Source organism: Numenius arquata, chromosome 6 (assembly GCF_964106895.1).
Source record: "Numenius arquata chromosome 6, bNumArq3.hap1.1, whole genome shotgun sequence".
In the NCBI taxonomy this organism is placed as follows: domain Eukaryota; kingdom Metazoa; phylum Chordata; class Aves; order Charadriiformes; family Scolopacidae; genus Numenius; species Numenius arquata.
This window is the reverse complement of record NC_133581.1, coordinates 43,439,237-43,467,060: the sequence shown is the minus strand read 5'-3', so window position 1 is coordinate 43,467,060 and position 27,824 is coordinate 43,439,237. Positions and strand designations below refer to the sequence as shown.

The window sequence follows — 27,824 nt, the reverse complement described above, 5'->3', positions numbered from 1 at the left end:
CCCCCCCCCGCCGCGGGCAGCGGAAGAGGCGCGGTCAGCGCGACGGCGGCCTCCGTGCGGCGGGATGGCGGCGGAGGCGCCGCGTTCCGGAGGGTGGCGACGGCGGCGGCCTGAGGCCGTCCTGCTGCGGCTGCTGGCCGTGCTGCTGCTGGCGGGCGCGGCGGGGGCCGGGCAGCGTTCCAAATGGCGGCTCCCAGTGCTGATGGTGAGTGCGGGGAGGGCGGCCGGGGCGCCGCGGTGGGGGGGCTCGGCCAGCTGGCTGTGGCGGCGGTCGGAGCGTACGTGTTGCGTGGCGGGGGGTGGGAGGCCGCTGCTGCTGCTCTGCTCGTCCTCCTTGGGAGGAGGAAGGGAGAATGGCTCGGGGGTCCGCGGAAGGGCCTGTTCTGCGGTCCCCGCCCGTCCTGTCCCGCTGCCGGGGCCCCTGTGCCAGGCTTGTGTCCCTTTTGGCGGTTCGGAGGTGGCCCGCCGTCTCGGTGGGTGGCGGAGGGAGCGTGGCCCCCGTGCGGTCTGTGGGGACGGAGGCTGCCTCCCCGGCCTCGGCCCGGCCGCGGTGGGGCCTGTGTGGGGAGAGGGCGCCCGGCGCCCCCCGTGCGGCGGGGCTGGGGCCCGGCATCGGGAAAGCTGGGCCCCTGAAAAGCTGAACCGAGAAGAGATGTGGGCCTCCGGGAAGGTGAAGGGATTTCCGGCACTTCTGTTGTTCTGTGCGTGTTTGGAGCTGTGTGGAGAAAAGCTGTTTTGCCTCACGTCAAACCTGCCTTGCCCAGGGTGGGGAAGGGAGTAATGTACATTTTCTGTGAAGCTCTTGAGCTTCAGGAACAAAATTGAAGGATCACGGTGAACACTCCTGTTGATTCTTGGAACAAAATTTTTTTGTTGTTGGGTAGTCCAGACCTTCTCATGAGCAAGAAAATGCTAATTATTTCAACAAATGGTGATGAAATGGATTCAGTTTTGCAGAACAAAAAGCCCCCAAGCCTCCTAAGCCATCTTTAAGAGCAGGCTGAAGGGGTGGTGAAGCATGACTGGAAAATCCAGTAAGGCTGGCTCCTGATTTGGCACTCGTTTTCATTGGTGTATTAACTTAAAACTCTGAGTGGAAGGTGGTGTTTACTTAAGCTCGGTGACATTAAGCCCACTAAAATGTTTTCATTTTTTGTACCTTTGCAGGGGAAGAAGTTTAACTTTGGGAAGATTCTCTTCAGCAACACCACCATTTTCCTGAGATGTAAGTGGTTACCTGCTGTCTCTGCTGTTTGACTACTTTAACATTTGAGACTCAAAACTCTGGGAAGTGTTTAACTGCACTGGTTGCAGTGACAGCTAATCCCCTTAGCACTGGATGAAAGCTCTGATATGATGGGGTGTGTTAACAGCCTTGAAGCTTCGCAACTGCGATCTGTTCAGGCCCTCTGTGGAGAGGTCAAGATGTGCAATGGGAGCACTGCTTCATTTCAGATAGCGGGTAATCAGGTGTGGGATGTGCTGAGCCCTACTGTGAGGTGTGCTTTCCCTATTTAAGATACGCTAAATTCCTCCAGCTGGGAGATCTGGTGTTGACTGGGACAGGGGTTCTTTGTATTGCAGGGTGACAGATGTCAGTATGCAGAAGGTAGTGCTTTTGAGGTCCTGTTCCTTTTTAGCTGGGTGCTTCTGGGAGTGGCAAGGGGGGGATGTCGTTGCACACTATGGCAGAGCTCTCCTGATCACAGTGTGTGAGTGTGCTACAGAGCAAACACGTTGGCAACCTCCCTGTTTGTTCTTTCTGTTTATTGCTCTTTGCTGATCTGGCCAGGGCTGTGGGTTATGTAGGTTACAGCTCAAAGGAGAGTTTCTGTAAAAAATACTCTCTTACCTATGAACGTGAGGACAGCATTTAGATAGCAATGAGATGATGTAGGTGACTTGTGGAAGTAACTAGCTGATTTAGAAAGGCTTAAAATATTTCCCATGTACTTTAAGGCGTTGTTTGTGCCAGTTCTTACTGGTTTGGGGGCGGTAAACTGTTTGATGCCCAGCTGCTAGTTGGGTAGTTATACAGGTACAGTGCTGGTGAATGTCTTTCTGTGCTTGTGTCAAATGAGGAAATCAAAGTCACTTTAGAGAGAATTAGTGGGATCTGTGCCTTTGTCACTTCCCAAGACTTAGTTGCTGTAGTAATTGTGCTCTTTTTTTTTTTTTTTTTAACATGACAAAATTAAGATAACATGAGGATTAGCTAATGCTTCTTGATGGAGTTGCATATTGCTGTGCTCTGTTATGTTTAGTACTTAACCTTATTGATTTTCATGTTAAATTTCAGATACATGCCCTTCTTGGGACAGTGTTTCAAAAGGAGTTTGTTAAAGTGTCTCCATTAATCCACATGAATCTGAAATAGGAGGCTAGTATTAGAGTGGTTATTAGTGGAGGTCCATCATGTCAGGGTTAAGGTTTTCCCACTTGTCAAGTGTAGCTCAAATGCTGAGTTTCACTGCTTGCAGCGAGACAATTGCAAGTGTGCAGATGCAGGATCAAAGTGTAGAAATCTGATGGTTGGGGAAAAGGAGGGGGTGGTTTGAAAGGGCATTTGGAGCTTTGCTAAGTGTTAGGCTTCCTTGACTGAAGTTTAGTAGAAATAGTGTACTCATACTAATGTGGCATCTAAGATGTGGGTCCTCACAGTGAAGTGTGTGTTAAGTCTAAATATGATGTGTACAGCTGAAATAACCAAGAGAAGGAAGGAACTAGGACACGGATAAAATGAAATTTGTTTGTCACAAGATAGGTTTGTGGCAGATCTGGCAGTAAGAATTTGATCTCCTGCATCCTGATATGGACTTCGGCTGCACTGTGCTGTCAGCCTTTAAACATGCATTAAGCCTTAAAATTCTTAGTGAAGACTTTCACTAAAAGACATTAAAAGATTTACATGAATTTAGATAATGAATCACTGAAAGAGGAAGGAACAAAGGCTAGGGACTTATTTTCAAAGTTTCTCAGCCTAGATGAGGCTTAATCTGCATATGATACTGGGAAGCTTCAACTTTACGTATTGTTTCTTTTCTGCCTGTGTGGAAACTGAGTTCACTGAATTTCACTTCTTCTCTTTCAAGTTCTTCTCTTTTGTTTGCTGTCTGTTGACTTTTTCATCTGTTCTGTGATGCTTGTGTGGACAATATGACCCTTCTTGCCAAACATGATCGCTCATGGGTTGTTCATGTTTCTGGTGAGCACCTGCATCTCCTCATCCGCTTTGTCTTCGTTTTTCTTTCCCCTTCTTGATTTTTAGGTTATTTTTTGTGTGTGTGATGTATTGGTGTCTGATGCTTTCTGCTTCTGACTGGGAAGACTGCCACTTGTGTTTAGTATTGTCAAGAATGAAGTTATGTTTATTTACTGCTTTTCTTAAGTGGTATTCTAGAAGGCATTTAGCTTCCTATCTAAGATCATGGGAGAAATCCTGCTCTCTAAACAATTGCAAAGACTGCATTTGAGTTGAATCTTGCAGGTTTTGTTTGAAGGTGAAGGAACGTAGATTTCCATGTTGCTGAATTCAAAAAATACCATGCATGTCTTTTATGTCTTTTAGAGTACTTAATTTTCAAAGTTTCTGTAATTTTGATGTTTGCAGATACTGGTGGATTGTTCTGGTCACAGCCTGTTTTACTTTTAGTTAGTGTTACTGTTGAACATAGTTTCAATGGTCTTATTGAAAATCCTATTAAAAATAAATAGGCTAAAAGGTATTTTTGAATTCCTCCTCTTTTTCGGTAGCACTTTTTTGAGATGTTCCTCACGTGGTCAATTTTATCAGAAGAGCATTTGTCTTCTAAGAATTTGCCATCTCCCCATGTCACTACAGTGCTTGCGTTGCTTCTTAGTTTCTTTGTTTTGCCTTCTGCAACATTTAGGGCTAGGTGGAGAATGTATGCCTTGTTTTCATGCTTGCCAGAAGGTGTCATAAGGAAACTCTTACTTTTCAGTGATTGCATTGCAATCTTTTTTTTTCCTTTTTTTTTTTTTTTTTCCTTTTAATCATTGGTATTAGAGCCTTGGTTGTTGAGTTTTTAGCTCTACATATACTTGTTTCAGTAGTCATGTGGTTCGAAGTGGGATTAGTCAGTTAAGACTCCAGGACAAGGTCTTTTTTCTAATTGCATTTTTTACCTGCAGTGGTCAATATGGAAGCATTCATTAAAAGCTCTGTAAGTGTGACAAATTTGTGAGTGTCTACTCTGAGATGAATGCTGCCTGTGAAGATGTGGGGACTTCTTAGCCACTAGAAACATGCTTTCAACTCAGAAGGGTTTTGCCATCTGTTGACTGACAGAACCCAAACATAGTCATCTAAATGGCTCTTCCAAAACTCTGAATATCACTGCTCATTTTGTTTTTGGGTGAAGCTTACCTTCTTAATGTCAAATTCTCTTCATCAGGCTTTAGTTTCAGAATGAGATTTGAACCGCAGAAATCACACGATCTTTCCTGAGGGGAGGGGGGAGTCTTGTGTTTCACTTTTCATGCATGTTGTCCTCTAATAAATCAAAGCAGAAAGTTGTCTTATTGCTGTTTTAGGTAGCATTGTGGCTTTGACGGAGTGAGCTAATATATAGGTTGTTTGTCTTTTGGGAGTGTGTGTGGGGGTGGATGTTGACTTGTAAAACCTTACCTTTTCATTTATTTTCTTGGTGATGATGTTGGTATGTTTAAATTATCTGTGCAAATTGTCCTTAGTATCAACCTGTTCCTAGCTGCTGTCTATCTGCCATGTGTCCCACCCATCTTGGAAAGGGAAATCCTTTTGTGTATTGTAATCACTCAGTTCACTGCTGTTCTCCTCTTGGTTGGTATTTGCAGTTGCTGAAATATCCCTGATTGTCTTGACAACAGAAAGTTTCCAAGTGATCTTCAGCTCTTTAATAGAATTGTATAACGTTATCATGAAATTCTGTTTTCCACATGCTTCTTTCTTTCACTGAATAGTATTAGATTACTTGAGGAAAATGTTTTTCTATTGTTTTGCTTTCTGTTTTGTGTTTTAAAATAAATTTAATTATGGTAGTTTGGCACAGAATGGGAGGAAAAGCATGGCAAGTAGAGGGTGGTTTACATGTTCTTATCTCTCTCTTTTTTATTTTCAGTTGAAGGGGATGAAAAAGCTTGTGATCCCTCCCAAAGTTACAATGTCACTTGGTACTTAAGATATTCTGACTGCTACAATGAGGTCTTCAACTTTGGGGTAAGAATTGTGTGGAAAAAAATGGGTTATGATTTCTAGGGGTGAGGGGATTGAAGATGTCTCATTCACATACTTGTTGCTCTTTGGGTCTACAAGACATGCTCCACTGAAAAATAACAAATTTCTGGATCATTGGGAATTGAATGGGAAGGAATTGATTCACAGCTTGCTGGAATTACTGACTTTTCTAGTTTTTGGGTAATGTGGAAGTGTTTGTCAGAATTCCTCTTAACCCAGACACTTAAATAAGGGTATCAACTCTAAACTGAAGTGTGTGAGTTTATGGTAGATGAAAATGTTATTTACAAAAATGCTTAATGACAGCAAATATAAAAAAAAAAAAAAGAATATTTTCATGTTTAGTTTACATTCTGTTCTTTATGGAATCACATTGGAAGTATTAGCAATTTATACAAAGTGTGTAGAGTTTCTATCAAATGTTGTAGAACACAACTGTGGTTTATACTGTGTAACACCTCTTCTATTTCATGTTTACTTAAAATATTAATTATGGCAGTTGTAACTACTAACCTACCACAGTATTGAGGTCTATAATCTTTAATAACGTGGAGTTTGTGTAGACTGAAGTTTCTGCTGGCTCCTGCACCTCCACTGGAGGAATACTTTTTAATTGGGTATTAATTCTTATTCAAAGCCTGTATGGGGTTTTTTTGGCCCTCATTTTTATAGTCTTGCACAGTCTTGATGGCCTTTATTCTATTAAATTCTTTTCAAGAGTGCGTGCAGAGGGAAGTTACGGTGCTCTCCAGCTCTGGCAGCTGCCTATTGAGATGAACCGTTGATATATTGGATGCTAACCTATTTTCTGTTCTATGTTTTGCAGGATGAACAGGCAGAGGACTATTTTGGGGCGACATATGAAGAGCATCCGGGTTGGTCAGGATACTATGCCACAGCTTCTATTGTCTTTCCGAATTGCTCTGAGCTCTTCAGGCCTCAGGTATGGGTAGAAACTTCAGTTTGCTCTCTTTTCTCATACAATATACAGAGAAGGTGGTAGTTCCTGTTAGGTGAGTTAGCATCGTATATAAGAATTACTGTAGGTTGGGAGGTACTTGTTTTTATCTGTTTATGACAACCAAACTGGAATGATGATTTCTTCATTTTGCTTTATTTCTGCCTTGCTATTCAACATCTGCCCTGCCATGGGGGTGAAAGAAGACCCCCAAACCACTGTAAATTTCAGTGCTTGTTTTTGTTTGTGGTTCTGTCTCCTGAACTTGTTTCACTTGCAGAAGGCTACTGCTAGTTCAGTAGAAGTGTGAGTCTCTGGCAGCGGAGTGAAGCTCCCACTAAATTTGGGTTGATGAAGGACTGGCGTTTTTTGCTCAGATAATGTTAATTTATCATAATGAAAATGAAAGAGTGTTGAGAAATGGGTTACTTAAGCACTGATAGCGGGTTAAAAATGAAAAATACACTAAAATGTGTTTGAAATAAATCAAGCAGAAGAGAGAAGACAATGCAAAACAGCATAGGGAAGTAATGTGCAAACAGGCTCTACACCAGCTGTGTACCACCAGGCAAAACTGTGCGATCATACTAATGACAATATCAATATAACACACTGTCTTTCTTTAATGATGTACTTACTTAAGAATTCAAAACAAATTGTGCAGTGTTGCATCTCTAGTCAGCCATTGCTGATTTAGACAAAGGGTTGTGGATAGACAATACTGGGAAGTGTCTCATAACTATTGAACATGGTGTTGTGGTTTTTTGTTTGGTTTTGTTTGTTTGCTTTTTTTTTAAGAAGGACCTAAAGGTGACTTGAAAAGGGTTTTTAATAATCTGCATGCCTCTTTGATGTGTGAAGGTGGCTTGAAGGGTTTTTTGAAAATAAATAATCTGTATGCTGTCTGCTTTGTTGTTTAATAATATAAGAAGTGTCAGTTCTACTTCTACTTGGTTTTATAGAAGAGGTCTTGTGGATTTAGCTGTGTAATGTGAACTCAGGCATCTTAAGTGAATGTTCAGGTTGGTGAAACAGGTTTTAAAAGTCTAAGTGACTTTTCCTCCAATTCCTTTGAGAAGTCTACTGAAATTTTAACAAAAGATATTCCTCTCAGATATTAATTTCTGAAGTTTCACAGAAAATTCTCCTTTTGATTGTTCAGCTTTTTTCTTGTGGTACAGTAGTTTCACTAGGTTTCAGGTCACCGTAGTTCAGGAGAGTTGGCAAAATCTGGATCCCTTAATAGGTATCCACCCATCTAGGGACTTTTTTTGCATAGACTAAGGCAGAAATCTCCAAATCCTGTTTCTGTGTGTAGACTTCATCTAGTAATGGAGTTATCCTACAGATTCATGTTTGGAAAATTAACTTCACTACTGTCATGTCTGTGGGTCCAGTTCTAAAAATAGCCACCTGTTGTCTGAAGGGAGGAAAAGCAACTTTCAAATGAAAAAATATTATTCTAAGACTCCTTCCGCAAATGAACAGTTGTTTGATTTAGAAAAATGAAAGCTCTCTAATACAGGTAGTCAGAGAATCCTTCCTTATAATTGAGTTTACTGGAAGCTGTTCTGGTAAGGTCATGTTAATATAAAGCGCCTATAAGTGTTGTACCTTCCTTATATCTTGCAGATTTTCTATAAAGAATTTGTTCATCCAGAGCCTCTCTCACCTGAGAAACGGGAGGTAAAGGTGTTTTTTTTTTTTTTCCCTTCTAATGAGTGAACGTAGACATGGAAGAGAGAGTTTTGGCATATTGATTTATCTATTTTTCTGCTTTTCTTTAAGGGCATCAAAGATAAGAAGGAGAGTGGAGGAAATCACACAATGGTGGTGGATAAAACTGTATGTATATTGAATTTAAACATGGCTTGGAATCCAACAATCTTAAATTATTATTTTTCTAATTTATATTTCTTTGTATGAGAAATTGCTGGTAGCATTTACAGGGATGGTGCAATTCTCTGTTGCTTTCACACATGGAATTTTTTTTTTTTGCTCGAAACTAGGTAGCATTGTGTGGGGAAACAGAGTAACTGCTGCTTCTACATGTGAAGTATAGAACTCAAACTGTTTAGACCGATGGTGTAAATTAATGTCTTTTTTCATAGTAATTTAAAGTAATCATGGATATACTCTGTTTTAAGTGGTGATTAATACTTACAGATTATGTTTGGTTTCATCTTTAAGTAGCCAGTCTTTTAAAACGTTGTGCCTAGCAAGTTGAGTGATTATGTTTGATTTTCAGATCTGTTAGTATTTTTATTATATATTATGTTCAGGTCTTAACCAGGAACGATTGTCGAAATAACTTCAAATTGAATGTCCTGGATGCCAACAAAGAAAAAGTATTTAACTCCCTGTGTACTTACAGGGCCATTTACATTAAAGCTAAAACATAAATAGCTATGTGTGCAATTGTGACATAAGGAATCAATGCGGCAAGAGATTGAGGTATTTTAAAGGCAAAATTGGTGTATAAAAATATATCCATTTTCTTTTAAGTTTACTGTGTTTTTTAACTAAGTTTTAATTTCAGTCAGTATCAACATAAACTTTTTTTTATATATATAAAATTTTGTTGGCTGTAGGTTTCAAAGTCAGGAGGTTTCTTAAGAGAACTGCATGCTCTTAGTACTGAAATTCCCTTGGAGAGGCAGTTATGAAAAAAAAAACCTCCTTGTGGCAGTTCTGCAGTGGTCACGTGAGTGACGTACACGTAGATAGCCTTAGTTTTAACTTTAAAGCTCTTGTTAAATATTGCAGTTTCTGAGATGGCTAGAACTTCTTCAGTTGTGGAATTAACAATTTTGTATGCTGGAACTCTAAGAAATCTTTGATTTGTTTTATGGTGCAAGTATTTATCTGGGCAAGCTTCCTCTGTTAGTTCATTGGCAGGATTTGAGTCTTATAGGTATGAGAGTGGTTGCAGGGGCAGTAGTAGTTTCCACAGGAAATGACTACTATGGAAATTTTCTACTTCTCAGCTACCTCTTCTGTCTTACACTATAAAAGTCAGCCTTCACCAGGGAGCTGAGCTATTAAGTAGGTGTGCTGTTGCCGAACAACTGATTTCAGGAGGAAAGGAGTATCTCTGTGGTGGTTCTAATGTTTCTGGACTGAAAGCAAGGAATAGGTTGCTTTGCTGAATTCTTTGTAGCTTTTGCGGTACCTTTGCGATGACTCATGCAGTAAGCCAGATTAAATTTGCAAATGAGCCCTGATCACCTCCCAGGTCTTTGAGGATTCTTCTCGATTCAAACAATTAAATTTTAAGTATTAGGTCTAATAAATAGATCTAAAATTTATGTATCGAATATTGACTAGCAAGTTCTAGGCCTGGGAAGAGATGAACTTTGTTTTTACATAGAAGATATCACCTGTGTATGGCAAGTCTACTTCTGTCTTTTTCCTATCTTCTTGTCTATGCACTGTCTACATGTAGACATTTTATTTTCAGGCAATGAATGCTGTTATCAAAACTTGGCGAGATGGGCCATATATATTTATTGTGCATATTGGAATTACAGCTGCAAAGGATTCTACTACCAAAGTTAAAAGAATGGTGAAAACACTTCCCTCGGATCAAAATAAGCCCTTTACAAGTAAGATAGCTGTTTATACAGTACGCTAAAAATATAGTGCTATTTGTTTATGTATACCAGTCTGAATGTATTCTGAGGTACTTCTAATATACTGTATGGTTCATTTTCATAAGACACGATCTTTCACTTCACATAGATGTAAGTATTGCTTACTACAACTCTTTCTTAAAGTAGTTGATTGTTAGTGTCTTGAAGATATTAAGGCTGTTGGTCTGTCAGTTCAATGATGGAAGTATAGCAGAATCCCAAGCAGTTCAATTTTGAGGCTTGGTGGTGTGTTTCAAAAATGTCCAGACAAATGCAGTGGTTTGTATTAATAAGCTCAAATCATGTGGAATACAAAGATCATAATTGTCTCCTTGAAATTATATTGTAGTATAGCTAACAGTGCATTGATAACCTATCCAAACTTTAGAGAAGTTTGAAAATCCCCTTAAAAAGTTAACTTATTTGTGTTTCTGAACTTCCTGTTACACATGAATCTCTAGCACAAATTAATACTTAAAGTACTGCCATGAGTTACTTGGTAATGGAACATGTAATTTTAATTGCATGCTTTTAGCTGTGTTATGAGTCTTAACTTTCTTTGATTAAAGTGCAAGTTAGATTTGAAAGCTGTGTGAAGATTGGGAATTTTCTTTTACACTTGAGGAAAAATCAGTTAAGTACTTTCTCCTGGTTTCTTCCTTTTGGTTCTTGTTCAATTTGGTTATTGGATTGTCTTTTGACAGTGATAGTGGAACTGAAGGGGCCATATGAGTACCTCTCACTTGCAGACTATCCTCTGATGATTGTAAGTAAAACAGCTTTTCTTTGACCTATAAAATTGTCAGTTGATTTGAATCTCAAATACTCTCCTTCCATACTTTAGGAAACACAAAGGCAGTGTCTCAGGAAAATTTAATGAGGGTGCTTTTGGGTTTTGGGGTTTTTTTTGGTTTGTTTTTTTTTTTAGGTTCTAAATAGGGAAAACAGGCGTAGATCTCAGATATTTGCATGTACCACTAGTGTTGTCCTTCTCTGGATTGTTTGACTTAATGTCTGTCAATTTGTAGTTCCAGAAGTTACCAGTATCATTAGCTCTAAATTGAGCAGTTTTACTGATGCTGTTTTTCTCCTTAGCTCTTATCTTAGAAAATTTGCTGTTCTATGATCTATTTTTTTTTAACAGCTACCTTTTCACTTGTCACTGCTTTGTTCTTTTACAGCTTAATCTTCTTTCCTCCAGTAGGTGTTTTACACCCCATGAGGAGGTCCTTAATACTGCCTAACAGTGAAAGCATAACTGAACTTCAAAGAACTAATTCCCTTCTTATTTCAAGGAGTCGTTGACTTGGTTGCTAGCTGCCCCTGTCCAGGAGGCTAAGAAAATAAAAGAACTTCAATATTTATGTAGTGTAGACAGACTTTAGCTGGGGATCAATAACAGGAAAGGTCTGTAGCCTGACTGTATTGGCAAGAGCGGCCTGTAAATAGGAGAGCGTGACAGAAGTAAAAAGCTTCCAGCAGCTCTGTTGACATGTAATTCACTAGTGTGAATATCCCCATGTGGCAGGTCCAGAAAAATGTCTCTGTCTAAATGTTTCTGTAATGAAGCATCTGAACATGAACTACCAGGCCTAAGTCCTTACCATTTGAACCATGTGGATTAGTCAGACGTGAAAATCTATAAGGACCAGTAGGCTGTTCTCCTAAGGGAAGGTGTTTTCAGTTTGTGAAAGCTTTTCTGGATTGTGCAGCTCATGTCAATGCTTGCTTGGTTTAAAAAAAAAATCTACCTCCTGACTTGCTCTTGTACGTGCTATTATTTAGAAAACTCAGCACAGAGTAGCACTGTCAAGCTTACTGTTCGCTGCAGGAGACACATGCACTGAAAGTTCTTCCGAAGCAAGTGGCACTGGACTGAAAAAATTGAAATCACAGAATGATAATATTTAAAAGAATATCTGGGTTTCTTTTTCAGTTCCAGGTTTTTGGCTGACCTAAAGCTTGGTCAAAAACTGAGTTTGCTGGAAGTTAACTTTTGAGACAAGTTGTCAAATTATTTGAACAGAGGAATTACAACCATCAGATGCTTATCTCTGTTCTGTGGAATGGTGTGTAAAGGTGACTTGTAAGCTTATTTGCAGAGTAATGTAAATGTACAATCAAGTTTGTAATAGAGTAATATGTGAGAAGGGGTAGAGTTTCTAGTACTTGATAATTTGCCTGAGCTCTTATCTGAGTTCAGAGAGCTAGTAGCACTTGATATCTTCCTTAGAAGAACTGCCTGTGAATAAATTGTCAGGCTGCCCTTCAAGATAGAAATTGCTCAGAAATTCAATTACTCTGATTCCCTTTGTTGGCAGTGAGAAATTAGACTGTCACTGTAAAAGAATCCAGAGAAGACAAATGAAGCAGTGCCTTGTTTCACGTTTCTTTTGTATATAAAAACTTCAAAAGTTGCTATATTCAGGGAGAAAATAGAGCTATCTTACAGCTGTTGAATGCAAACAATGAAATTATTTTTCTGGGTCTAAGATTTTCCTATTTCTTGCTTCTTTTTGTGTAATAGTTTTTCATGGTGATGTGTATTGTGTACGTGTTCTTCGGAGTTCTATGGCTTGCCTGGTCAGCCTGTTACTGGCGGGATCTCCTGAGGATCCAGTTCTGGATTGGTGCTGTTATCTTCCTGGGAATGCTCGAGAAAGCAGTTTTCTATGCAGAGTTCCAGAATATCCGCTACACAGGGGAATCTGGTAGGTAGCAATTGCAGCTTGCAATTTAATTGATGGGGTATAGCTCTAATGACTTAGGCTAAATTGGGGTGACAGATGCATATTAAGTATATGATTACTTGAGGATTGTTTCAAAACACAGAACAGGAAGCCAGAGTTTCTGCATCTTTTTATGTATTGTAAATGTGATGATTTGTGTTCTTCTAAAGCTAAAATGCTGTTGCTTTCTCTGACTTCTGAGTGTAGCGTCTTAGGGACTTAAAGTGCTAGATTCTGGAGAGTATTCACTGTAGTGCTGGCTTGAAGCCAGGTAACACTTCCTAAGTGTAGCTCGTAATTAATTTCTGACAACTGGTACTGGCCTTGGAAAGAGACATTGAAACTCCTTGTTCAACGTGGACAGGATTGCATGTGACTTCTGGTATTCAGCCCATAGCCTGATAATCCATCTTAAGCTTTTCTCTCCATGTAAAACTTTGAGACTCTGGTTTTGAAGTTTTTAGGATGGATGCATACAAACGAAACTCTGCAAGTAAAACTTCATTATGACTTCGTTAATTGGCCACACCCATGGTACAGAAGGTTTTGTTGGTTGACTTGTTTGGAAGATCATCCAGGCAGATATTATGGATATAAAAGGTTTATGGATCATTTACTCTCCACATTCTATGGTAGTAAAGTTTTTCAGTACTTTTTAATGCTAAGTGAGCCATCTTTTCTGAAAGCTTACTCCAGATATAGGTGACAAAAAGATCATATACTGTAATAGCCTACTTTCTGAAAATAATGATGTCTGCTCTCATACCACAATTGCATGCAGTAGTTAATGAAACAGAAATTATATTTTAATAACCTACCTTCCTCCTCTTTTGCTTTTGGTAGTTCAAGGAGCTGTAATACTGGCAGAACTGCTTTCCGCTGTGAAGCGCTCGCTGGCTCGAACTCTGGTCATCATAGTCAGCTTGGGATATGGGATAGTCAAGTGAGTAATTTTGTCACAGGTCTGTTGTGTTCTATTAAGTGTTGTTTTTTAATAACTTAAGGCAGTATTTGTCCCCCTGTACTTTGCTACTTAAAGGATAGGTGCTTTAGTTAAGTGCTGTAAAGGTCTAGACTTCTTCACAGGTCAACAGAGACATACAGTTACATATTATGATTACTCTTCTTCCCACCCCATTCCACGTACCACTGTTGGGTAGGTTTCTGAGTCACTGTTGAGATACTCCACTGACTGGAATGGGAGCTTTACATGCCCTCCTTCTGGGCTAGAAACGGGGGGAGTGAAGAATCACTGATAGGGGAGGGGATCTGCTTCTGCTGCCAAAATTGATGCTCATCTGTCTGTCCCCAGCTGTATTTGATGGTAAAACAACATGCTGTGTGGTCTTGGAAGCTTCTAGTAAGTGTGGGTGTGCTGGGGGAACTGGTGAAGAAGAGGTGGGCTAAGACTTCTTGAAATGGTCGTAAAAAGCTAAACAGGTTAACTAAGGAAACACGACTGTTACCAGTCTCTTCCTTGGTCACATGATACTGTAAGAAAAAGTGAATAGTAAGCTTCCAGCACCACAATAAAATTATTTCTGGATCTAGAACTAGCTTGTCATGAGGACCTTTTATTCACACGCTTCAGCCTTATGTTACACTCAAGTAGACACGACTTTGTTTTTTCCCCCTCTTAATCTAAATTTCACTTCGTTTTCCTACAGGCCTCGCCTTGGAGTTACTCTTCACAAAGTAGTTATGGCTGGAGCCCTTTATCTATTATTTTCTGGCATGGAAGGTGTTCTTAGAGTCACAGGGGTCAGTAATAACTTTACATTTTCCCAGGCTACTATCTTTATTTACTTAGATGCTAAGGGAGAATCCCAGGGCTATGCTGAAAGAAGGGAACAGAGACAATGAAGTGTTTAAACTCTGAGACTGGGGATATGGATTATTGACAATTGTTTGAAGTTTGATGTCTTCTTTATTTATCAGGATATAATTCTGTGTAATTGGAAATCATTCTAATAGTTTTCTGACTAGCCAGGTTTCAGAGACTATATTTTGCCTGGACCCTTGTGTCTAATACTTCTGATTAGTTAGGGCTAATTGCAGGCACAAATGTACAGCCATCACCATGAGTTTAAAAAAAAAGAAACCAAACAAAAAAAAAAAAAGAAAACCAAGCAAACCAACTTCAACAACAACAACAAAACCAAAAAAACCCAAAACAACCTCCCCTGCCCACCACTCCCAAGTTTGGAGGCTGTAGCTGGGGAAGTGTGTGTAAGTGGTGGTGCTGCTACTTGCTTCGTTAAGAAGCAGGTCTCAGAGTGTAGATTTCTGTTGTTCTGTTTTTGGTATTTTGGGATAAGGTATTTAACATGTCATATATTTGGTACTTTTTCAGTTTTTCTATGACACTGTGGCTCTGATAGCAAACTTGGCCCTGTCCCTGATTGATGCCTGTATTATTTTGTGGATATCCTTTCATAAGCTGCAGAATGTTACAAGCTTATTCATAGCTTATCATTTCTGTCTCATACTTAAATGGAATAAAAGGCGATTTGCTTGTTGCAGTTGGGACTTTAATAGTCTTTGATGTACACACAACGGCAATTTTTCCCACTTTCAGTCAAATTCATGGTTGCCGGCAGAGTGTTTGGCTTATCCATGGATAGTGTAAAAGATTTAATTCCTAAATCTCTAACAAGCTGACTGCTAGTTTTCTGTAATGGAAGTGGCCAGAGCACATTGTTGCAGCAATGACCTCAGCAGAAGCTCCTTTTAATGGTGCTAGATTGACTTAATCTGGAAAACTACTTCTTGTCTTGCTGGTGGAGAACTGAGAACTGACAGTGTGGTATTGTCACTTCCCTGTTGTGCATTGGACTAAACTCTTGGTTCAAACTGTCTGCTTCTGTAGTAAAACTCAGAAGCATTGTGGTGGATTTGTGGCTTCTCATAAAATAGCCTGACCCTCCTTACTTCTTCTGTACCTTATTTCCTTTTTCGTTTTGTTCTTATTGGCTCTCTCTTTGTCTCCAGGCCCAGAATGATCTTGCCTCCTTGGCTTTTATTCCCCTGGCTTTCCTAGATACTGCCCTGTGCTGGTGGATATCCTTCGCTATTTTACTTGGTGGGGTGTATTTTCTTTCAAATTTGTTTGGTTTGTGAGTCTTTTTGCCTGAATTTTTTTTTTTTTAAATCAGCTTCAAGTATATGTTCTTTCTACTTCTGGTAAAGTTATTAGAACTTCTGTAATTGAGTGTTCAAGTAAGCTTCTGCTACAGCCAGTGCAAGCTCCTGAACATAGACTAGTTAGAGACAGATAACAGACAGACTTGATTGTTGAAGTATGAAATTAATTTGTTCACCGTGTAGCACTGTAACAGTACCATAGTGGTATCCTTTGGAGAACAGACTCAATTTATGGTTTGGGGAGAAGGTTTCTTTGCAGCATCAAACCTAAAATTCTTTCTGTAAAATCTGAACTTACCTGGAAGTAGTTAGGTGACAAAATGGGGCAGTGTTAACTTTTTGGTGTCTTGGCATGTTACATCCAAACAACTGTAATCTTGTGTGATTTTAGCAACTGCTGTCAAATGCTGAACTCAGTCATGTATAGCAAAATCCCTATAAAGTGTTTTTAGTAAAAGTCAATCACAAAACTCTATTTAAAACATGAATAGTTTGCTGCCCAGCCGTGACAACACCAATTCTCTCCTACCATGATGGGTCTCCTAAGCACTGTGGAAATAAAACTGTAGGCAAAAGGGTGAATATGTTTGCACAGTCTAATTGGATTTTAACTCGCTTCTAGTTCAGACTTGATTTTCCGTTTATCAAAAGTACATCTGATACACTTTTCTGGAGGAACAGGCCATTGTCCAAAACAGACCCTTGGATATCATCTTTGTGTGACGAGAGTTCTGGGTTTAGCTGACTAAATAACATAAAAGGGATGGATCTTGGTCTTTGCCACCTTTGCGATAGGATGAACTTTTTTTCTGCTGAGACGGGTCTGCCTTTTTGGAGAGCTAAGTGTGTGGGTGGGGTGGGAGAGCTGTTGATCATGAGATTTGTGTCCTGTGACCAGCTGGTCCCTTCAGAGGCTTTCCTTGACTTTCCATACATATTCATCAGCTTAACTCAAACAATGAAACTGCTAAAACTTCGAAGGAATGTTGTGAAACTCTCTTTGTATCGGCACTTCACCAACACGCTCATTTTGGCAGTAGCAGGTAAGCAGGAAATTACGTTAATCAAATAAGAGCACTTTTATAATTTCCAAGCAGATTGAGTTTGGTGACCTTTCTGTAAATGCAATCAAAATAATTGGTATTTCTAACACTTGACCCATTTCTAATAGTGGGCCCATGCCAAGTTACGTTGATACTTCAGAGTCAGTGGATTATTAGTCCTGATGTTAATAAGATCAGTAGTTCTGTGCACCTCTGAGGGAGCACTTTTGCCCCTCCTAAAGGTGCTGGGATCAAAAGATTATTATTCTGTGCTGTTAACTTCACAGGGGTAGTTTTTGCCAAAATTATAGTATCACTGTGTACTGTGGGATTTTTAAGATGTCTGAAGACCAGAGTGATTCCTGGAAAAACAGTATTCTTAGTATTGTCACATAATGCCTTCTGTGTTCTGGAAGAATACAGATGCAGATTCTCTTTCTGTTTGTAGTAGTGATGAGCTGAACTTCATTAATAAATCTGTTGGTGCTTCCAGGTGCTTAGCTCCTCATCTGTTTGGAAATACTGTACCTACAGTAAGCAGAAAACTTATAAGCACAGTGCTTTTTTATTTAAACAAACAAAAAGGTGCATTCCTTTTAATCGACAACTGTGATTAAATTCCTTGCAGCATCTGGTTTTTAGTTATCATAGAACACTTTAGCGGAGGGAAATCTCGTCTTCTAAAACTGTGGTGAGAGCATAGTTTGAGCATTAGAACTCTTATGGGTCAAGATCTGAATGCTTGGGCATTCAGTCTGATCAGATGGCTCATTTGCTTTGAGGTAGGCTTTATTTCAACTGAGAATGAAACCCTGGTTTGGAGACTAGATGGAATTAATATAAGAATAGTGAATAGGGATGAGGAGTTTGGCTGAAAACTTCATACTTGATTTATGCCTTGTGTCTCTGAAGAACCAAGAACAGAATATACTGGTCTGTGCCTAAACTACCGTATAAAGTCGGTGCAATAAATCAATCTCTCGTTTTCCAAAACTAATAAATTGGATTCCAAAAATTCACTATTTAGGTCTTTGCCCTTTGTTTGGGAAACACAGTTCTGTTAGTAGTATATTTGAATCAGCATATTCTGTAGTAATAAGCAGCTTGTTTGTTGTTTTAATCTTGCAGCATCTATTGTATTTATCATCTGGACCACCATGAAGTTCAGGCTGGTGGACTGTCAGTCGGTGAGTTTATATTGAATGCTTTCTGCAAGTGCTGCCTCTTAGTAAGTTTACACTTGGCGGTATAAGAGGTGAGATTGAGCATTCTGGAACAGATTTTTCTGTGGATTGTGTCTAGAGTAATATGCCACATGCTGAAACTCTCTGTGTTGTGGGAAATGAGCCTCTTTGTCAGATACTTTTAGCTCACCCTTGGAAAGAGCTGAGGACGTGGAGTCTCTTTCTTCACAACTTTTTCTATTTGTGCTGTTCTTTTCCTTGACAGGACTGGCAGGAGCTATGGGTGGATGATGCCATCTGGCGTTTATTGTTTTCAATGATCCTTTTTGTTATCATGATTCTGTGGAGACCATCTGCTAACAACCAAAGGTTAGCTATTACCTCTTTCTAAAAATACTGGTTTTTGGGAATGCTTGTTTATTCAAAGAACTACTGATGGATGATTTTTAGTTGCTATATACTGATCCGTAAGGATACTAAGCAATGTGTGTAGGGACTTCAGGAAAAGTAAGTGTAGGAAGTCACATAGATAAAATTAGGTCTGTTCCTCGTGGTGAACGTACTTAAAAAGAAGCGACTTAAACTTTTGTTTATGTAGCTTAGCATAGGTCTTAAAAACAATGACTACACAGAAGAATCAAGTCATGTGAATGTCAGAGTAATGAATCTCTTGAGTGGCAAGAGATATTCTAACATAGCTTTCATTCTTTCCCTCCTAAAGGTTTGCTTTCTCACCGCTGTCTGAAGAGGAGGATGACGATGAGCAGAAAGAGCCGATGTTAAAGGAAAGCTTTGGTAAGAGAAACTTTTTTCCCCCACCTCATTTCAGTGTTGAAGAGACACTTCTGTGGAGGGAGGTCTCTTGTTTTCTGACAAAAAGTTCATTACTGTTGTAAAGGCAGAGTCAATGCCTCCTTCTTGCCATTGACCTATGCAGTTGTAGAGGAAACATTGGCTTTACGGTTAGTATTTACGTTGCCTGTTTAATTCTGGGATTTTCAGATGACACTGAATACACTGCTACTGTTGTGGTTTCTTTACCGTGTCCACTGTACTTTGTTTTATTAAATATGACCAGTCGTAGATTTGCATCCAGTTATGATGGTGGATATCTGAGGATCTCTCAGATACTGTTGCTAGGCAGTGTTTTAGTTTGCAATTCTCTTTTAAAATCCAGTTTAAAGATTTTAATTTATTATCTGTTCTCTGAACTCTGCAGTCTGCTTCATTTTCCATATTAGGGCCTAGTACAGGAATGTCCAGTTGTAAACATATGGATGAATATGTTTACATATTAATGAAACTTCCTACGAATGAGTCCTGCTCTATAACACTAGATTGCATCTTTCTCTCTAGTCACAGAATCACATGGGGTTGGAAGGGACCTCCGGAGATCATCTAGTCCAACCCCACTGCAAGAGCAGGTCCACCTAGAGCAGGTTGCACAGGAACTTGTCCAGGCGGGTTTTGAATGTCTCCAGAGACAGAGACTCCACCACCTCCCTGGGCAGCCTATTCCAGTGCTCTGCCACCCTCAAAGTGAAGAAGTTCCTCCTCACGTTTAGGTGGAACTTCTTATATTCAAGTTTATGCCCATTTCCTCTTGTCCTGTCCCTGGGCACCACTGAAAAAAGACCGGCCCCATCCTCTTGATGTATCCTTTAAGTATTTATAAGCATTGATCAGATCCTCCCTCAGCCTTGCCTTCTCTAGACTAAAAAGACCCAAGTCTCTCAGCCTCTCTTCGTAAGGGAGATGCTCCAGGCTCCTAATCATCTTTGTAGCCCTCTGCTGTACCCTCTCCAGCAGTTGCCTGTCCTTCTTGAACTGAGGAGCCCAGAACTGGACACAGTATTCCAGATGAGGCCTCACCAGGGCAGAGTAGAGGGGGAGGATAATGTCTCTCAACCTGCTGGTCTCCCCTCCTACTATAAAACCCTTTCTCATTCCTGCCTCCCAGCTCCCTGTGATATCTGTTGTCCTTCTAACACCATTGTTTATAAGTTTTGTAAAATGTAGGGTGACATACCCACTGCTGCTGTCTGTCCACAAATCAATTCTGCTGGGATATCTCAGTGCTGTTTCACTTGTTTAGGAGTGGAGGGGGAGTGTGTAGTCCCTTAGGTGCATTTGCCAAATCAGCTCTATCTGGCTGTCTGCCAGGCTGGGAGATGCATGCTGGCTCTCAGCTCCTAAGTCAACCAGGTGGATGGTCAGCAGTCAGTAGGTAAAACAAGTTTTCGGAGTTGCGTATGTCTCAATGGTTGAGGTTGGAAGGGACCTCTGGTGGCCATTCTGTCCAAATGCCTTGCTTAAGCAGGGACCATGTCTACATGGCTTTTGAGTACAAGGATGGAGATTCCACAGCCTCTCTGGGCAGCTAGGAGTTCAGTTTCTACACTACTTAGATCTGGCTTAAAGTAAAGGACTAGAACTTGATAATTCTTAGCTAAAACTGCAAAATTCAGGAAAAAAATAGGTAATCCACCTGTCAAGAAAAATACAAGCTTTTCAAAGGGAAAGCATTGTCTTAATGAATAACTTGTCTATCTTACTCTGTCTCTTTGGATTTGATGAAATATTCTGAAAGAACACTCAACACCTTCACTTATGGTCTATGAACAATTACAGTTCAGTTCAGTTATCCTAATCTTTTTTCCTTCTTTTTCTCTTCAGAGGGAATGAAAATGAGAAGTACAAAGCAAGAACCAAATGGAAATGTAAAAGCAAACAAAGCTGTGAGTATGCTTTCCCTGCCTCGAAGGATATAGATCCATCTCTCTTGTTTGGTTGCCCCCAAGTAGTAGCTCACAAATTTGAGTGTCGTGGTTTGCTTTAGAGCAGGAGTGAGTCAAAGTATCGTATGTTTGTAGTACTTCTGAAGAGAAAGTAAATACAGTTTGTTCATCTAATTTCCTGTAAGTGCAATGGAAACTTTAGAATGCAGTCTGTTCTCCAGGAATGTTTGTACATAAGATTTTAGGTAGAACTGCATAATACTATATTCTGATAGTGAATAAAACATCATTTTAACAAATTTGTCAGGCTGAGAGGGAGGCTGAGCCATATCTTAAATTAATTGCCCTTCTAATTTTGAGACTTGTGATTCATTACTTGAATGGGGTGATGTGCATATTATTATGTAGCTGCCTAAATTGTCTGGGTGGAACATTTTTAATATAGCTGCATTTTTTCCACATGGCTTATAAGCAGAGGTGGTTTCACATTCAGCTAGGAAGTAGAAAATATGTCTCAATCTTTTCATGGAATTCATGCCTAAATTTAAAAGTGGGAAGAACCTGTAGGAATTAATGATAATAGCAGTAATATTTTTGTCATTCACATTGTTCTCAAAGATTGGTTGCAAGTGTATACTACTTACCTGAGGATAACATGAAAATAAAAACTTTTCTATTTTGGGAACTGGGGGGGATCAGAAAGGCTCAGGTCTCCAACTTCAAAACAAGCTTGCTTGTGTTGTGAATGGGAGTGATCAGATTGAAATGAGAAATTCTGACAATACAGTTTAGCTTACGTTAGCAAAGCCTAGCTTGTGCTTTTTACAATAATTATTTAAGTATAACATTATCTAAAGATAATGTTCTTTTTGTGGGAGACTGAACTAGATTGGTAAATAACCAAAGTGTCCTGAGGGCTTGCTTTTCCTAGTCACCATTAGACTATTACAGGGTTGACAGTAACTTATATGTGGGGTTTTGGTGGGTTTTTTTTCTTTTTTTTTTTTTTATTGGAATGTGTTTTCTGTAATCCAGAAATCAAGTTGAAGGTGGATTTTTTTTTTTTGAACTGACACTATAAATACATTGCTCTTTGTCAAGTAGGCTAAGAAGAAAAAGTCTTGCATGTGACAGCATGTTGGGAAAACCAACTTTTGTTTTCTGTGTAATTTCTGTACTTGTAGCAGGAGGATGACCTGAAGTGGGTAGAAGAGAATGTTCCTTCGTCTGTAACAGACGTGTGAGTATTTTTGTAGTCACAATAAGAGCAGGTTGCTTGAACACAGGAACACAAATGTATTAGAATGCCTTATAACTTTTATGGTGCACTTACATGAGCAGATACTGAGTTCTGCCTGGAATTGGCCTCTGACTTTTTAGCATGCTTCCCCTTGGCTTTATGCAGTCTGTCAGCCTTACAGGTCGTGCCACTTGAACACATGCTGACTTAAGAAACACCACCTTGGACTGTGAAACCACAGACTGATTTGTTTGCACTTCACTGAAATTACAACTAAATAAATAAACCCAGAAAACAGAGAACAAACAAACCCTGTTTTTCCATTTAGTGCTCTGAAAAGTCCTTTGAGTATCTTGCCGAATGTAAACCACTGAATAATGTCATCTAATTATCAGATTTATTTGGAATGCCTGTTGAGTCATTTTTATACTTCTGGCAAGATAATCAGCTATGTAACCAGTCCATATCTATTCTGCTTTTAATAATTTTTACATCCTAAAAATGTCAGTATCTGTGTCTACATTTTTTCATAGCAAAACAGAAGTTCACAGATTAATTATATTCACAAATCTGAACAGGTAGTTTTGGCAGAGGCTGTGGATTTAAGTACAAAACTCTGCTTGAGGTTAAAGATAAGAAATCGAGTGAAGTTTAAAGAGGATGAAAAAGTGGCATTTTCTCAACTGAATTTGTTTTTCCCAGAACTTTTTGAAGAATGGTAGGATTACTTAAGAAAACAAGGACTAGACTGGTATAAGCTAGGAAAAGGCACTTTGAGGTAGTCTGCCGCAGGGTTTTCTGTTCTTGAAAGTATGATGAGGGTTGTGAAGAGATGAGATCCCAGTAGATGGGAGGTCTATGGTAGCTGAAAAGGCTGTGGTACTGGTGTAACTTGTTTGACATTTCTGGGATGTGTCTTTACAATATGGTCCCAGACTGTAAATATCTTCAGTGTACTTCAGCACTGTTCCCATAGAATGATGCAGCGTTTTTTCATGGCAACTTGGAAATGGTTCATTTGGTAATGAGAAGATTAGAAGAAAAGCATTTTAGAACTGTGAAGGTCATTGAGGATACTCCTGGGGCTCTTCCTCTTTTGTGTGTCTTTCTCTAATTTCTGTCTGTTCAGTTGAAAGGTCTGTCTTCATTATTGCTCTCCTGTGTCTTAAAAAGGTGCAACATAAGGCTGAAAATGGTTGTCAATAATAAGCTCTCTTAACTATTTCTTTTTTTCTCCCCACTACTGCAGTGCTCTTCCAGCTCTTCTGGATTCAGATGAGGTCAGTAAACAAATCTTCAGTTCAAATTAGTCTTCTGACATGCCAAAGGAGTCATGAGTCAGCTGTTAACGACATGGCTTATTAGAACTGGACTTGCTTGCCAGTGCAGCAGTAAAATACTACAAGGAGGGGAGGCATAGTGGGGACAACCATGATACAGCTTAACCATTCTATGATTCTATGAGTATTCTAAAAAATGGTATATTTGCTGTGTGAGTTGGACTCCTGACTTAAAATGCATACGGGTGTGCATTTGATGTGAATGGGCGAAGCATACCAGAATTATTTCTGAATAATGGAAACCTGTCGGGGGAAATGGCAACGTTGGGTGTTTTGTTTTTCAGGAAAGAATGATTACACACTTCGAAAGGTCCAAAATGGAATGAAGGATTAGTTTTTTGCTATTGGAAGTGGAGACGCCTCTTTTAAAGTTGCTTGGTGGAGCAAGTGCATCCTGCTGATTTTTCTTGATCTCAGCCTTGGAAGTTTGATGCTTTATTGTCATGAGAGCGTCTTGCTGTGGAAGAAGTTCACAAGGACAATATAAACCTTTTGGAAATTTGAATTTACAAAGTTGCTGCGAGTTTGGATTTTTAAGCAATTTAAATGTATACTATTCCAGCACCTTCTGTAACTTTTCAAATATTTAATCTGTGAAACTAAAATTCCTAATGTCTGCTTGAGGAGTTTATATTTCAATGTTAAAATTGACACTTAGAGGTGAACTGCCTGTACCTTTTTGGGGGGAGGGTGGGGACAGATAGAAATAAGCACTGAAGAAACAACAGACCCCTTTTCTGGTAGATAATGGCTTACTGCTGTTGTATGTCATGTGTCCAACATGAATGAGAGGTTTTTAGAGAAGCTCCTGTTAATGAAGAAAATTAAGATGCCAGAAAGGAAGTATTTGGAAAAGTTATAGTGATATGAGTTTTTAACAAAATCAAGTGCAATTTTATTCATAACACTGTGCAAGAAAGATTTTCTATTTTAAATGCCATTGACCTATAGGTAACAGCTGCACAGAGCTAACACTTGCTGTTGTGGCACATCTCATTGCCGGCAATGTGGTGGATGCCTGGAAAAATGATTTGCCCTTACCTTCCATGTGTTGCATGATTTGATTTAATTTAAAAACAAACACACACACCAAAACCATCACCAAACCCACTCCGGCAGTGCTTCACAAGTGCTTGACTGTTCACATTAAGCAGATACTAACTAGATGTTTCAGCAGAACTCTTTTCTCCCTGCACATGTGACATCTCCCAGTGAGAAGCCAGCACTCTTCTATGAGAAGATGGCATTGCTTTCTAGAGGGTGCAAGCACTGCTTACCTCACTTGAAAGAGGCTTTAACAGGAGTCCACAGCGCTGGGATAGTTCTGTTCCCAGTGTCTGTTTGGAACTACCTCCCATGTAAGTGATTTGATGATGGGCTTTCCTGTCCCAATTGGTCCCTGTGGCCAAGAGGTACTCTGCGATCACTGTGTTTCGGACAAAGTTGCAGATTTCTATATAATTGCTTTTTGTTTCTCCTTTGAAAAAGAGCTTTTGGACAGTGTTCTGTTTTTATTCTATTCTATGCTTGGCTGTAGAGGCTTCACTTGCAATAACTTACACATGGAAACCCTTTGTGGACTGTATGACAGAAGCTATAATTTGGGTTCGTAACCTTTACAACTGATAATTACCAGGCAAGCAGCAGCACAGCTGGACTTCTGGAGAGCTAATGTGGCTGCTCCTGGAATGTCATAGGGAGTCAGCTTTTCTGGTTCTTCACTCGTAGCTATGTCAGCAGAAGTGAACATGTGCCTGTACTTCATTCATTCCGCTGTAAGGTCTGGTAGCTTAGCTCTAGTTCATCTTTATCAGCAATTTATACTGAAACAGGGCACTTCACAGTACAGTAGCTGAGGCACAAGCGCATAGAATCTTCTGCTAGCTGTGCTGTGAGGGCAGCAAACCCTCTGTGGGTGGGCAGAGATAAAAAGCTGTGGCTCTAACACCTCAGTTTGCCTTTGCAAGAGTTGCTGGAGCTCTTCTGCCATCCCCTTTAGGCCACAGATACAATCTCTAATTAGAAAATAACATCTAATTTGCTGTGCTCAGTTGATACAGAAGAAAAAAACCATTACCTCTGTGTCCTTTTGGGGAGAGAAAATTTTGTGAAATAAAGCTACACAAAACTCACTATTTAATGGTTTTTTTTTTTGGTTTTGGGTTTTTTTTTGTAAGTCTTATTGTTTTGGGTTGTTTGGGCTTTTTGGAGACAAATAGGGAAAAATGTTCTCTACTGGAAGCACAAAAGAAGTTTGTATGTACTATTTAATAAAAGTTAGGCAAAGAGTAGAAAGGCTTACAATGTGTCTTTCCACTTTCTTACTACCTGTTCTCTCACAAGAGAGATTACATCTTCATAAAGCTCCCTCACTGTTCTTTAACTCTTTATTGCATGATATTTTATAATGCAGTTATTCCCAATAGCTCTTTTTTTCTTGTTAAGCTTGACAATAGAGTGGAAGTCTGTCATTTGAAAAGCTAATATGGATAGGGCACACGGGACATTTCTGAACAAAAGTGAAATATCTAAACGGTTTCCCTAATTGCGTTCCTAGTTTAATAATTTAAAGGCTAAAATATATGTAGTAGCAGCGTGGTGTGGGGCAGTCCTCTCTGCCTTCTACCCTTCCATCCCTGTAGTAACTTCCATCAGTATTTGAAGTCGGCCTGAATTCCACAGGGGCCTTTTTCCTCCCTTAGCTGTTCACTTGTGTTTCTCCTCATTTGGCAGAGTTTCTGTACCCTTGGAACGCAGCATCTGCTGCCTGGCGTGCAACAGGTACCTGCTGTGACTTCCCTGTTTACAGTCTTACGGAGAACTTTTATCAGAGCCCAGTCCCCACAATATCATGCAGACTGTGGCAAATGCACAATTACTGCCGTGGTCGCGATCGCAGAAGAGGTGGCTAAAAGCAGTAGATGAGATGTGGGTGAGGAGTGAAAGGGTTGTGTGCAAGGCAGTTGCAGCAACGTGGTCTTTTCCCCTGATAGCACGTTCAGTCACATGTGCTGGTTCTGCTCGGTTTGGAAGAATGGATATGAATTTGAATTAAGTCCTGGGTTTGCTCCTAAAGACGTGTGGGCTCCGTGACTTGTCAGGGAAGCTTTGTCAGCAAGCTAGCGCGCTAGAATGCATGAAACCAGACACTATGCAGGATTGTTACCTTTAATTATGTACCCGGGGAGGATTTAATTCAAATTTATACCCATTCTTTCAAAACAAGTATTGTAATTTTCAAACAAACCATACAGACTACTCTGAAGACTTGGTGAGGAGGGAGAAAACATGTCTACTGTTAGGTCTGAGATCTGCATAAGTTTTTAGTGACTTGAATGGTGTGTAGAAGTTGAACTCTCTTTAGGAAATTTGGCTGCTGACATCAAGTATCTTCATCAAGCTGTTCCTAATTGAGATGATGCTCTGCTTGCAGAAAAAATAAACATCTCCCAGGAATTTGGATATAGAGGGAGTTTTTTAAAGTTTTTGTGCCTGATTAGTTCTGTGTGTATTTGTTTATTTGTGAGAACTAGCGGTGATGCAATTCTAGCATGTGGATGCCATGTAGAAAACTGAAAACAAAGTAATAACGAAGATGATGTTGACCAGCTTTTCATTAGGGTGACAAAATGTTCCTGCCAGGCGCTCTGAAGGAGGGACTGAGTAGTAAGAGATCACATGGCGTGGTAAAGAAATGCAAGAGGCTTGATAGGCACTCTGTGAGTCAGGATCATAAGACCTGGGGTTGGGAAGGGTGTGTTTGTCTCACTCTGCAGATCTAGTGAGACTTTGTGGGCTTTTTTTTTATACTCTTCTGTTCACTTTATATGGCATTCTATGTTGTATGCTAAAGGAAAAGTATGCTACTTCGTAAAATCTGAAGAGGCCAATGCCTTGCACATAGTTTGCACTCTGGTAAAAATGGATTACAGCCATTTACATGTGAAGTCATTAGTACCTGGTGTTACTAAAACTTACATTTCCTTTAACTAAACTGGTGCTACATCCCTCTTCCTTTTGCAGGAATCCTTGGTCACGGAGACCAGATACATGCCTGAGCCATAACTCCTTTGGCAAGTTGCAGTTCTGGGATCTGCAAAGGGGATGTCACTTAGCACGGTTTCATGCTTCAGCAAGGTTTCATTCCGGAGCAGCAAAGAAGTTGGATGCAAGAGCACCACGCTCGTTCTCCCATTCCTGTGCTTGGATCTCCTAGCACACAGCGTCCTCAGTCCCTGTTTTTAGAAAAACAGTGGTCTCTGTCAGTGGAGATGCTCAGAGAACTTGGCAGCAGGTGCTGCTTCAGTCTGGTTTAGGTAGTTCAGTTTCTAGGAAAGTGAGGTGAACTGTTGTGCCTCTCCACAGCCAAAGTGAAGGCAACCGCAGCCTGTTCTGGAAGGGACAAGGTAACACGGAAAGATTTCCTCCTGGAGACTGAACTTGACTGGCCAAATTCATAGGATAAGTTCATTAAAGTAAAACTGAGGACCTCCAAAAAATAGACGTTTACTTAAAAGAGATGCTTTGCTGTTCTCATCTGGTTTCCTTAGGTTACGCGTGTCAATTTTTGTCCTTCCACA

General features: G+C 39.9%; 1 protein-coding gene across 2 annotated transcripts; it reads left to right on the top strand.

Moving 5' to 3' along the window:
- Nucleotides 1-15: 15 nt before the first annotated feature.
- TMEM87A (transmembrane protein 87A) lies at nt 16-25,542 on the top strand. Of its 2 annotated transcripts, none has more exons than XM_074150028.1 (20): nt 16-205; nt 1,168-1,225; nt 5,121-5,218; nt 6,063-6,179; nt 7,827-7,880; nt 7,983-8,039; nt 9,655-9,799; nt 10,531-10,592; nt 12,354-12,537; nt 13,399-13,498; nt 14,223-14,316; nt 14,909-14,980; nt 16,634-16,742; nt 17,871-17,929; nt 18,192-18,295; nt 18,648-18,721; nt 20,603-20,664; nt 21,849-21,904; nt 23,154-23,184; nt 23,529-25,542. In XM_074150028.1, the coding sequence occupies exons 1-20, from the start codon at nt 65-67 to the stop codon at nt 23,568-23,570; spliced, it is 1,719 nt and encodes a 572-aa protein (XP_074006129.1). In that variant the 5' UTR covers nt 16-64; the 3' UTR covers nt 23,571-25,542. The 2 variants fall into 2 exon arrangements, with proteins under 2 accessions (XP_074006129.1, XP_074006130.1); XM_074150029.1 differs by lacking the exon at nt 14,909-14,980 and adding an exon at nt 15,547-15,615 and having other exon boundaries at nt 25-205.
- Nucleotides 25,543-27,824: the final 2,282 nt, after the last annotated feature.

Coding starts and splice junctions, on each gene's coding strand:
- TMEM87A (XM_074150028.1), top strand. CDS start 65: ATGGCGGCGGAGGCGCCGCGTTCCGGAGGGTGGCGACGGCGGCGGCCT. Junction 14,317..14,908: donor GTGTTCTTAGAGTCACAGGG/GTCAGTAATAAC, acceptor GTACTTTTTCAG/TTTTTCTATGACACTGTGGC. Junction 20,665..21,848: donor ATGTAAAAGCAAACAAAGCT/GTGAGTATGCTT, acceptor CTGTACTTGTAG/CAGGAGGATGACCTGAAGTG.